The 11,977-nt window shown below is 53.3% G+C and overlaps 2 protein-coding genes across 2 annotated transcripts in view; one reads left to right on the forward strand and one right to left on the reverse strand.

The window, feature by feature from the left end:
• Positions 1–528: 528 nt before the first annotated feature.
• On the forward strand, positions 529–1,984 carry LOC104512094 (protein FAM173A-like; the record flags this gene model as incomplete). The annotated part of the gene is made up of 3 exons (XM_010154946.1): positions 529–669; positions 1,165–1,215; positions 1,796–1,984. Coding segments are annotated over 3 exons (381 nt in total), but the record flags the coding sequence as incomplete, so codon positions are not given.
• A 1,001-nt stretch (positions 1,985–2,985) lies between these two features.
• CCDC78 (coiled-coil domain containing 78) overlaps positions 2,986–11,977 on the reverse strand; it is a 13,291-nt gene continuing 4,299 nt past the window's right edge. Inside the window, 10 exon segments of the mRNA XM_010154947.1 lie at positions 2,986–3,112; positions 3,812–3,912; positions 5,281–5,347; positions 7,661–7,876; positions 8,510–8,721; positions 9,792–9,917; positions 10,371–10,449; positions 11,053–11,141; positions 11,808–11,858; positions 11,938–11,977. The exon segment at positions 11,938–11,977 is cut by the window's right edge and continues 13 nt beyond it. Coding sequence (XP_010153249.1) covers positions 2,986–3,112; positions 3,812–3,912; positions 5,281–5,347; positions 7,661–7,876; positions 8,510–8,721; positions 9,792–9,917; positions 10,371–10,449; positions 11,053–11,141; positions 11,808–11,858; positions 11,938–11,977 — 1,108 coding nt within the window.

Below are 11,977 nucleotides of genomic sequence, written 5' to 3' on the forward strand. Positions count from 1 at the left end.
GGGAGCAATCCCTCCCCATCCCCAGCTGCTGTTCTGATCCTGGCTGTGGTTCTAGATGGTCCTAGGTGGTCCTAAGACAGCCCTAGGTCATCCTCGATAGCCCTAGCTGGTCTTAGGTGGTCCTAGTAGACATCACATGCATCAAGCAGGGTCCTAGACAGCCCTGGGTGGTCCTAGACAGCCCTAGGTGGTCCTAGATGGTTCTAGGCACCCCTAGATGTTCTAGACAGCCCTAGGTGGTCCTAGACAGCCCTAGGTGGTCCTAGATGGTTCTAGGCACCCCTAGATGTTCTAGACAGCCCTAGGTGGTCCTGGAAGACATCACATGCAGTGAGCAGGGTAGGACTGACCACTCTAGGCAGAAAGACCTAGACAAGCCTTTGCACCTGGAAGGTGCTGAGGACCGAGGTAATCCTGCCCATGAGCCAGCAGGAAGGGGGGAGTGGAACTGGGTAACAGTCTCTGCCCCCCAAGTTGTGCCCCCAGACTCAACACCCACATTCATTTTGGTTGCAACTCTCTCTCCAGGTGGTCGAGGCCTATAAGCAAGGCCTCAGACCAGCCATTGGCTATGAGCTCAACCCCTGGCTGCTGTGGCTCTCCAACTACCGGGCCTGGATGGCTGGGTACCACGGGAAGGTTTCCTTCCTGAAGAAAGATCTGTGGAAGGTAATGGTGTGCCAAGGGTCCAGCTGTGCTCAGCACTGGCCGTAGCTAGGGCAGGGCCAGGGCTAGTGTCTCCAGACAGGCTTTGCTGATGGTTGCTTCCTCCTTCCCTGACCCATGCTGCTCCCAAGAGGTGGGAAAACCATCCTCTGTTCCAGGGAAACACCAGCCTTTGGCAGGCAGCAGCGGTCCTCCTCAGGGCAGCTTTGAGGTCTGAGGTGTGGTGGTCTTCACAGAGACGCTGCTAAGGCTGGTACCTGCAGCAAATCTGGCAGGGAACTGGGTTCTGGGGTGGTGCTGGAGGCAGGTGTTGTAAGAGGCACCGCTTTCACACCAACACATCCCCATCCCACACGTTGTGAGGTATCTTTGCTTCCTCCAAGGTTCAGAAGATCACCTGCAAATGTGATCTTCATCATTCGGCTTCTCAAATGGTTCCCCTCACTGTTCTCCCTCTCCCCGTTGCTTCTTTCATTCCCGTTTTCCTTCTTTTTTAAGGTGAATCTTTCTGATTGCTACAATGTGATTGTGTTCCTGGCCCCCAGTGTGGTAAGTTGGTCTCTGGCACCCTGACTTTCTCTGAGCAAGCTTGAGAGAGTGTTTTCTTAGAAAAGAGAGAGAATCTGGGATGGTGTCAAAGATAGTAAGAGACCAGAGGTAAAGAAAATCCCAGAGTTGCTTGTGCTGGAATAAAAAAACAAATGGGAGCACGTTTTCCAGCATAGTCCCTGTCTGAGACCCTCTTCCCAAGGGAGTGCTGCTCTGGGAGCACCAGCCCTGCGTCCCCTGTGGTGCTGGCTACCTGGCACGGTCACCACGAGTGCCTGGTACAGTCCACGCTCCGCTCTCGGTCAGGCAGAGCAGGGAGTCTTGTGGAGTGCTGAGACCTGCAGCAGCGGTGGGCATCACTGCGAGCGAGCGGTTTCGTGCTCAGCACCACTCCACTTTGGCCCCAGTCCCAACCATACGCAGGGCGAGTGCCAGCCCTGCATTTTGGAAGGTTCGTTGGTTGATGGTGCCTGCTTGGGACCCAGCAGCCATGCCAAGAAGTTGCCCTGTGTCCTGGGTGGCACCATCACTGTGTGACTTCCCTGTGGCCACCTGGCCCTGGCTGTCTCTCTCTCCCCAGAAACCTCCCCTAGCCGCCAAGCTCCTTGCAGAACTCCCTGACGAAGCCCGGGTGGTGGCTGGACGCTTCCCCTTCCCCTCCTGGCCCCCCAGCAGCACCCTTGGGCAGGGGATGGAGCAAGTCTGGGCCTACGACATGAAGGAAGTGCGACGAGCAGCACAGAGCAGCGCAGAGGGAAGCCCGATCTAACAGCAGCTGGTTAAGCCTGGCCTTAAGGGTCAACGGTGGTTGGAGTCAGAGCCTCTCCAGCCCTTGGGCTCAGCTCAGGACAGCAGCAAGAGGGATGCTTGGCCAGGCTTCTTCCTGGGGACTTCGAAGGTGGAGGTCCTTCCAAAGAGTGGGCAGTTTGGGGAAAGCAAGGGAGGGGAAATTAAGACCTAGGAATCCTGCAGTTATCACAGGATTTAAGGGCTAAATCTGCAGTGCCTCATTCTGTATGTTTGCTACTTTATTTCTAGTTCATTTTTCAAAATAAACATTTGAACAGTTTTTCCCCTGGAGACTTTGGCTTTGCCTTTGAGCTGCAGGGTGCTTCTGGAGCCAGGGCAGCGTCAGGCTTTGGTCTGCCATCCTTTGAAGGAGCTCAGGAGGGAGTTTGTCCAGTTCACCACCCGCTGAAAGATCAGTTTGGCCCTGCTCACCTTATGTAACATTCTCATTTCCACTCACACAGAGAGGAAAAAAAAGGTTTTCCCCACCTTAAAAGAGCAGCTCATCCCCTTTGTCTGATCTTTTGGACCAAAGTCTAGCTTGAACCAGCCCTGGCCTTATCTCTTAGAAGCTAAGGAGCAAAGGCAGGAGCAGAGTTAGTCCTTGGACTCCTGTCTTGTTCTGACCCAGGAGAAATGTTATGGCAGCATCCTAGGAGGCAGGAGCAGGAACCTCTCCCTGCAGCCCCACAGTAAAGAGTTGCACGGGAACCTGACCCCGTGTCCAGAGGCATGATGTGCTCGGGGAAAAACAGTACTCTCCCTACAGCTGAGGGATCAGAGGACGGGCAAGATGCAGTTGTCTCATCCCATTTTAGTACTGTTAATTTGAGACTCGGAACACCCACGTGGTTTCCCTCACTCTGCCTCTCAGCTGGGAAAGGATATTTGCCCCAGCCAGCCCACACAACAGAAAGCTCCTTCCTTTTAAATCCTGCTCTTTCTTACGCTTGTGACACTTCTTGGAGCCGTGGTGGAGAGCTATGGTTCATGGCTGAGAGTCCTTCTGGCTCTGGGCAGGGAGTGAGTATCGGCCACCCCAGCACTGAGTGTGCGTGGCACCTCACTGCCTGCGAGCTTCCTCAGCCGGAGGATCTCCTGCTTGTACCTGCAGTGGGGAAGCAGCACCATCATTGCCTGTGTGGTCACAACCCCGCCAGTCGCTCACACGCGGGAGCGATAAATCGAAACGCTTAGCCTTGCGTTCACTGCATGCTAAGGACACGCAGTGTCGGTTAATTCAGAGCAGCCAGCCCAGGCACTGAGCCACACTGGGAGCTGAGCCCTGGCAGATATAAAATTGCAGCCAAGGAAGAGGTGTTTGTCGGCTCTGGCAGGTAACGGTACCAGCAACAAGCCTGGGAGTCTGACCCAAGCGAGACTGGGGAGCCTTGGCAGGCCCAGTCGGACCATTGCTCTGACAGACACGTCCTGCTTGTTCTTGCCCTTCCTTGCCTGAGCGTCTGTTCCCCCTGCTTCAGGGCACGATGAGCCAAGGAGAGGGGACCACAGTTCAGGGGCTGCTGGAAGGCTTTAGATTTTAGGCAATCCTCAGTTTTCCTCCAAAGGATGGGTGAGCACACAGGGAAGGAGATGTGCGGCAGAGCAGGCCAGACGCTGCCCCCCTGCCCGGCAGAACAAGGGATGGTGGCAGCTGCCTGCACAGCTGGATGTGCCGGCAGCACTGCAGGAAGGCAGGTCAGCGCCGACAGCCCGGCAGGTACAGCCACGTCACCGGCAATTAGCCTGGGACATAAACTCGGAGCACAACGCAGAGAACCCGTGAAGGGGGAGGCTACCATCTCACCTTGCAAGATGCTTATCTATGTATTCCTGCAGCTCCGACACCTGCTCTTCTGCCACAATGGCCCGTGTCAGCAGCTGGCTTCTCTCCTGCTCCAAATCCTCCTGGAGGGGCAAAGAAACATGGAGAAAACAGCCAACTCTGCAAGATGGGAGTGAAGTTGCTCAGTTCCTCTGCCAGGCGAGACCAACCACATCCCCATCACTCAGCTCCAGCACTACCCTATCAGTTCACTTAAACTATAGAAGCAACTGATGTGCTCGGGGAAAGGAGTCTGGTGACGATAGCGCAGCTTTCTGCAGGCACTGCCACTCCAGGGCATCGGCCAGGCAGCCTGCCCTGGCCAGGGCGCAGGCGTGGGGGCCAGGGACACCCCACACAGGCAGCAACCCTTGCTGCCAAGCCATCAACTCCCCCAGAACCTTCACAGATGCCTGGTAGAGCGGTCGGTAGATGTGGCACTGGGATACAGAGCTTTCGCGCCGGTCCACTGGTAGTTTGGTGCAGATTAATTTCTCTTATATAAAAAGACATTTGTGGTTTTGCACAGTGTCTCTGGGCAGTACATGATCATCTTGCCCAAGTTAACTGCACAGTCCCTGTGTCACCAGGAGGATCTGAGGTGCTTGACCAAGCTCACCCCTGGGACACTCAGCAGAGCCAGAAGCAGGACCTGCTCCCAGTGCAGCACTCCAGAACTCAGCCACAGCATCTCCCTTCTTTTGGCTGCAAAGAGACACACTTTGGGTGTGTAGCTTTACGTGACTAGAGAAGGACAGAGCACTTCCTCAGGTCGCAGGGGACAGAGGAAGGCACAGCGTGGAGGCAGGCTGGTAGCACATCTATAGCCTTGTTTACCGCAGAAAACTGAACCTCTGCTTGGAATCATGGAATCTTTTAAGCTGGAAAAGACCTTTAAGATAAAGTCCAACCATTTCCAAACTGCTTGGTTTCCAAAGCCCTTTTCCCCGTGTCAGGGATCCCAGCACCAACCCTTCTTTCCACTGCTGCCCATCACCGCTGGCAGCAAACCCCGCTCCCAGCGAGCATCAGTACAGTTTGATGGGTGCTGTAGAGCAGTGTGGGGATGGAGAGAGCTCTGGGACACCCCATTCCTGAGTACAGCACAAATATCCTTGGGATGAACCAGACTGGGAAGCTGATTCAGATTCAGACTAGGCTTGAACCGGGGTGAATACAGACCCAGTTTATGCAGATGCCTAAATGCTTGTGCTGGAACAAAGGAGGAAGCAATACAGTCCATCAAGGAGCAGCTGTGAGAGCAGGGAAAGCACAGCCTCAGTACATCACTGACCGGGGATCTCTGTGGGCTGAGGTCTAAGCCACAGGAAGGCTCTGGGGGAAGCCACTGCGCTCCAGCTTGGAGCAGCGTGTGGCCCACAGGGCAGCACATCTTTGACGTGTGGGTAAGGGCTAAACTTTTATTCAGATGGGCTGTTCCAGACCTCTACCTGGGTGGTGTGTGCGAACTCCCGGAGCTGCTTCCTGACCTCTGCCCAGCCCTCTTCATCCAGCTGCCTAGGAGAGAAAAAGCAGATTTTGATCATGAACAGACCTCCAAATCCAGCCCATCCGCAGGCCACACAGCTCTTTGTGTCCACAACTCCTGTCCATCAGACCATAAACCCCAGTGCTCTGAGCCTTTTCTCTCCTGATGCCCCAAACCTCAGGGCATGCTGTGCTGTCCCTGTGCCCGGGCATGAGAGTCACAGCCCTTCTTCTGCCAACCTGGGATTCCCCACTGTGACGGCTGGATTTCTTCCAAGTTCACATCAACGCTCATACATCAGAGGACTCCGTGCAGAAAGAGTCCTTAACCTGACACTGCAGGACTGGATTTGATGGAAACAGGGAGCAATCAATGCCAAATGCTGGCGCTTTTGATGCTTCTGAGCACAAGCCCACCCGTTCTGGTCGCTGAGTGCGATAGGTGAGCTGTCTGTGCACCCCAGCCGTGGGAAAGTTCTTCCTCTTCTGTCCCAGTCTGAATAAGCAAAATACAGGTCACATCTGATGCTCGGGGAATTTGGGTTGTATGAAGGGAGGAATGCATTGTGCTCAAGAGCAGGCAGCGACTGCCAGAGTTCCCTCTGGTGGCTGCAGCCTCCGGGCCCAGGCACTCGGGAAATCGTGGCTGAGATTTCATGGGAGCAGAAGGGAAGGAAACAATAAACACTGAAGCCACACAGCTGATAAAGGCAAGAAGCAGCAGGCGTTACAGCTGCGGTTACACCAGGTTTCACGTCTCTAGCTAGGCGAACAAGGTGATGGCGTGGCTAAGACCCATCCGCGCACAGAAAATGCGTTTGAAGCGCAGAGAGGCTCTTGGTAGCTGTAAAATCCTTAACAACGAGATGCGTTGCTAAAATGCAGGTTCTGGTACTTTTCTATCTTGTTCCTGTGGTGAGTCTGCCAAAATTAGCGCATCTATTCAAGGGCTACTTCTGTTTTTCAGTGTGGAGATCATGGCAGAGCCTGGTTAAGGCTCAAGCTCTCTCCGAGGCGCTCCTCCAGACCCCGGTGGCTCAGGCACTGACTGCCTCCTCAGTGCTGGCATGCAGTTAACAAAATACCTGACATGTTTTCTAGGCTACCACATTTTAAAAGGATGAAAAATCCCAGCTCAGATTTCTCCTACACTTGGTTCCACCTCTCCGCAGTTACAGTTGATAGAGATTCAACAGAATAATGAAGGAGGGGGAGGAGACCCATCAAAAAATGAGCAGATAAAGGGCATGTCAGGAAGCCGGGGAGATACCAGTACAGGGTCACCTAAGGGTTCCAGCCCAGCTTCTGTGTTGAGAGGGAGGAGAAACAAGACCATCCCAAACTGGTGGTGTTCCACTTGTCTTTCTCAGGTTGTGATCCACCAAGGCACTCAGGCATATGCTAAACTTCAGCTTCTAAAGAGATCAGCGAGACTAAAAACATGATTAAATCAAACATGTGCTTAAGAGCTTTCTTGGATCGAGGCCCAAATGACCAACTCATTTCACCACAGGAAACACTCCGCTGAGATGACAGTTGGCTTTTCTTCTTGGATGAGTCCCTATCAGCTCACTTTCTCCCTATTTATTACCATCTCCAAGCAAAGCAGAAAAGACTCCTCAATCCACACAGCAAGGAGAATTCATAATTACAAACAGCCGGAGAAACAAACAGGACTTACTGCTCAGGGGACAGCGGAAAGCCAGAGGTTTCTTTCAGTCTTTTCTGAAGGCAAAGAAAGAACAGTATTCCCGTAAGCGTTTTAAACCATTGCAGTCTCACCCACTTTGAAGAAAGCAGCAGGATGTATCCTAGTGCTCCAACAGCCGCCAGTGCCCTAGCAAGGGCAGTCTTAAGGTTTAGGTCTCCCATCCTCTGAATTTTTAAATAAATGTATCTCAGGCAAATCAAGAGACACGTCTCTGCCCAGGCAGAACCAGTGGGAGGATGTGGAGCTGACTGGCATGTTTCTGTGTGGGGTCTCCTGCTCAGCCTTTCACGCTGAGGCAAAGGCATTCAAGAACAGAAAGCCCCATCCTATCCTCCTGTACTCACCTCTTCCTTTAGCAGCGAGTGACTCTGTGGGCCTGGCAGCTCTCCCATAACATCTGCTACTCCTCAGCCCTCCCAGAGCTCACTGACCCCAATCTATGGGGCTGCCCAGCCTCCTGGATCTAACCGTAACTCACCCCTAGGCAGCAGGATTAAAGCAACAAGGGGACTGCTTGGACATCTGCCTCTTCCCAAAATGCAAGCAAGTACCACCCCTGCCAGTGCCGCAGTAAACCCTCGTGGAATACCTAAGGAAGGGGCTGAATCTATCACTTGTGAAACTCTCCCCACCGCCCCACAGTTTTGTCACTGCAGAAAGCCAGCAGCCCAGCCACCACCTGCAATTCCTGTAGCTGCATCTCCAGTTTTGCTTTATCCTCCCGCAGCCGGTTTAGCTCCCGGGTTGTGTTTGTCTGTAGCTCTGGGTCTGTGACGGAAAAATGGAGCTCGGCAGGGCCACAATCCATAGTGCTGCTGCCCAAGGACCGGATCTGCTCTCGCTGGAGCCTGTAACATGCCAGAGGGGTTAGTGCCTGGTAGCTTTGGTTAGCTAAAAACATCGAGCATTTCTGCTGCTGGTGGAGGTACCACTCGCTTGGGACCTGCTGGCTCCTGGCCACTGAGAGCCAGTCCACCTGAAAGCGTAAGTGGGAGAGCCCAGCAGTATGCACAGTATTCCTGGGAGTGTTTCTGAGGAGAGCTTATCCTAGAGCTATTTGTAGCTTTTATGCCACAAGAATTTCTGCTGCTTCCCACAGCCCAAGCTGCTGAGAGAGCTGTGGAGCAGAGCTGAGAGCTCTGCAGGGATGGGCTGAGAGGCAGGAGTTATTTGTGGTACCTCTGCATATCCAAACCATCCAACATGGAAGCAATCTTTTACCCTAAATCTTAAATGGGATAAATGCACACGCAAAGCAGCTCCAGGGTGTCCAGAGCACCAGGACATGTAGCTGGAGATACCTTGCTCCTGGCTTGTCAAAAGCAGGGAGATAAACACGCACTCCAGACCCCCTGCTCCACCTGGGAGCTCCAGGCAGATTCCATTGCATCCAGAGGGCTGGGTACTATGGGGCACTTGCACTTGGTCCTTAGCAATAAGCTGAAGAGACAGGGGTGGCCCAGACTCTGGCTTAGCCCTACCCATAAGCAATCAGCAGGTTCTCATGCTTCTTGACCAAGTTCTTAATGCGTTTCTTGTAGCCACGTGCCGCTCCAGCTAGCTGCTCTTCCCGAGTCTTGTAGGAAGCCCTGATATCCTTCAGCATGCTCTCCACAAAGCGTTTCATGTGAGCATGATTGGCTTGGGCTTTGCTAGGCCCCGTTACATTGCTGGATTTGCTGTCCATATAGTCCTTTAAACACAGAGAGAAAGAAATTGAGGTGATCAAGTCATTCCCTATGGCATGTAACCCATTTCACACACAGAAGGTCCAAGCATATTTGTGCTAACAGCACAGAGAATAGGGCATATCTTTCATTTTCTAAGAGCAGGAAAGACTAATTAACATCCACGATGGCCCTTCAAGGCAGAGAAGGCATCTGTACTGTATCAGTGACCAGACCAGGGAAACATGAGCCAGCAGCCGGAGTTACCAGCTCTAGTCCCATACTCTTTCCAACGAGCTCGCTCTCTCTGCTAGCTAGGAGATGCTTCAGCGTCAGTCTGTTAGAAATTAAACTTTCCTAATGGTAGAAATCTCTTTGCTTAGTTTCTTAATCCATCACCACACCATGTTCTTCAGAAACAGCCTCCTCCCAGCACAAAAGCTCTTGCCCAAACCTGCTTAACTGCTACCGAGGTGGGTAGAAAGAGGCTTTTTCCCAGTGCCCTGCTCAGTATAATCAGGTACCTGTGCCTGAAATGCCTGCCTTGTGCCAGGGCCTCACCAAGATCTGGAGGTCCTACTCTACGTCAAAGGTGCTTGTTCCCAGAGCAGGTCCCAGGTACTGGTGTTATGGGGCTCTGTAGCCGACTGCAGAGCTGGCAGAGCTGCCCGCCGGGATAGCAGCAGAGTCAGCACGGAGGCGGTGCCAAAGCCAGGAGTGGCATCGCCTGGCCTGCCGAGGGAAGTTGTCAGGGCAATGGAGATTAGAAGCCAACTGGAAGGCAGCCATTGTAAATAGAAGGATCTTTCAATCCGAGTAATCTGACCAAGAAAGAAAGTCCCAGCAGAAGCTCACAGACCATTTAGTGTAGCCATAGAGGAAGTCTGGGTGAGGAGGGGGACAGCATCTCTTCCCCCAGGCCAAGCCGAGAGCACAGAACCTTTTCCAGCTTCAAGCATGGCTCCCCAAGCCCAACTTCCTGCTCTGCCCCACAGCCCAGTAAGGATGGGAAGCAGCAGCAGACTGCAAGAAGTAGGCAGCCGGCATGGAAAGACCTCCCCAGCCCTGGGGAGCCCCTGGGACACGGGGCACCCACCGCCACATCCTTGATGTACTGTGCAAGCCGGGAGCGATATTCCTCATTCAGCTCCTTCAGCTGGAGCTGCAGCCGGGAGTTCTCCGCCTCCACCTCTTGGAGCTGGCTCTGGGAGGTGAGCAGCACCTAGACACAGCACACACGTTCACCTCTGCCCTCGTCCTCTGGCCAAGAAAGGGGCACTAAGAAGCTCCGTAAGAGAGGGGGGACTTCATTTCCAGATATTCAGCTTTACTAGAGCTCAGAAGGTCCTGGGTTTTCAGAGAAATGTTTATAGTCTCTGTTCCCCTGCTATCTCTGTCATTTGCAGTCCCCCTCCCCGTGATTTCACCAACTCTTTCAAAACATCAGTGAATAAAATTCCTCCCACCATCAGTGTCAAGCAGCACCTTCCACCACGCACATTGCACCCCTGGAGAAGGAAACTGCACTGGGAGCAGCACCTTGGTATGACAAATGCCCTGGAGAGGTAGATGTGTCAGAGTACCTCGTCACAAGCCATCCTCCCCCCGCTAGCTCCAGGAGAAGCACATGGCACCCAGGAGGAGCAGATGAGCAGGGAAGGGAGCCTGTCCTTACCGCTGCCTGCTCCACCAGCTTGTGCTGGGTGTCCCCAATTGCTCCCTTCGCCTCCTGCAGCTCCTTCCCCATCGCCGTCCTGGGCACACAGGAAGAAGGTGCATTTATTTTAACCCCCCAAACTTCTCTGTAAGTCCAGTACAGCCAGCTTTGAGAAGGAAATCACAACGGGATGACAGAAATCTTGCAGCAGCAGCTGCCAGCCCCACTAGCTGTGTGCCAGCCAGCAGCCACAGAGCTCTCACAGCAAAAGGAAACATCCTGCACAGTCAGAGGGTCCAGTTCTCACGTGTCCCTGCTGTGGCAGCATTAGCCAGGACACCGACCCCATCCCTGTTGATGGCAGAACCGCTGCCGGGGTAAGAGCTAGGGCTGGATTAATCTCTGAGCTGCCACATGTTTGCCGTGTGTGTCACAGGAGCGGGATCTTCAGCGGTGCATAGGCCAGTTGGGTACCTAAACACCACCGACTTTTAAGCAAACAGGTGACCCTCTTAAGAGCCTGGAAAACATCAGTTTGGGCTTCCAGGCCTCACTTTTTTTCAAGGGTGAACCATAATTTCTCCGTCTGTACCTCATCAAAGGCAGATTGCCTCCTTTCCCATTCCCAAGGATCAAATTCAGCTGCAACGAGCTCCACAAATGCCCATCCAAACAGAAAGACATGCCCTCAAACACTCACACTCTCTCTTCCAGCTTCTGCTGCTGTGAAGCGTAGGTTGTCTTCAGTTTTTCAAGCTCCACTTTTATGTGATCCTGGTTTCCCAGCAACTGAGGGACAAACGAAGAGGAAGATGAGACAGAGTGCTGAGCGAAGAGAGGGATTTGTGAACAGGGAAGAAGTGAGGAGAGCCTCCATCTGAGCACAAGTCCAGCTGACCAGTGACACACTGGGGAAAGGGGAGGTTTAACTGGGAGTGACAAGTGCCCTCTAGCACAGCAGAAGTGGCGTGTGCTCTGGAGATAGGACACGCGAAGCTGCACACGTGTTGTTCCCCCAAGGGAGAGTTGCACTCTGAGAGTCAGATTCCCGGGAGGAGCTGGTATGTCACGAGCTGCAGGTGGGAAGGAGGCAGGGAGCATCTCTGTGTGCTTGGGTTTGGGGGCTTAAGTACCGCCATCTTTCTCAAGTAAAGGCAAGAAGAAAATAAGTAAATGACCTCTGTCTTGTTGGCTTTTAAACTCCTCCGTGTGTTCATGCGGAGGCACTGACTGAGGGAACCCCAGCTGCCCTCTCCCAGCTTTTGCCTGCACCAGACCTGGAGTTATTCTAGTCTCATTTTTCAACTGCACACACACACACACACAAAAATTAAAAATAAATCAAGGCACCAGCTCATCCACAAAATTCAAGTTAGCACCAGGAGGTGCCAGCCACACTCGGAATAAATTCCCGCTCTGCTTCCCCATGGATCCAGCAGACCCACACACACTCACGTTTCTCTCCAGCTTTTGCTGCTTGTGTCCAGAGGCAACTGCGTCTTCGGGCTGGTTTAAGAGACAGAAGAAGGTGCCTGTTAGATCCCTGTTCCCCAAGGAGCTGGCAACAGGGCAGAGAGGTCCTTACCTTCGCCTTCTGAGCAGAGAGACGGCGTGTTGTTGCTTGC

Source organism: Eurypyga helias, unplaced genomic scaffold (assembly GCF_000690775.1).
Source record: "Eurypyga helias isolate BGI_N326 unplaced genomic scaffold, ASM69077v1 scaffold23897, whole genome shotgun sequence".
NCBI lineage: Eukaryota > Metazoa > Chordata > Aves > Eurypygiformes > Eurypygidae > Eurypyga > Eurypyga helias.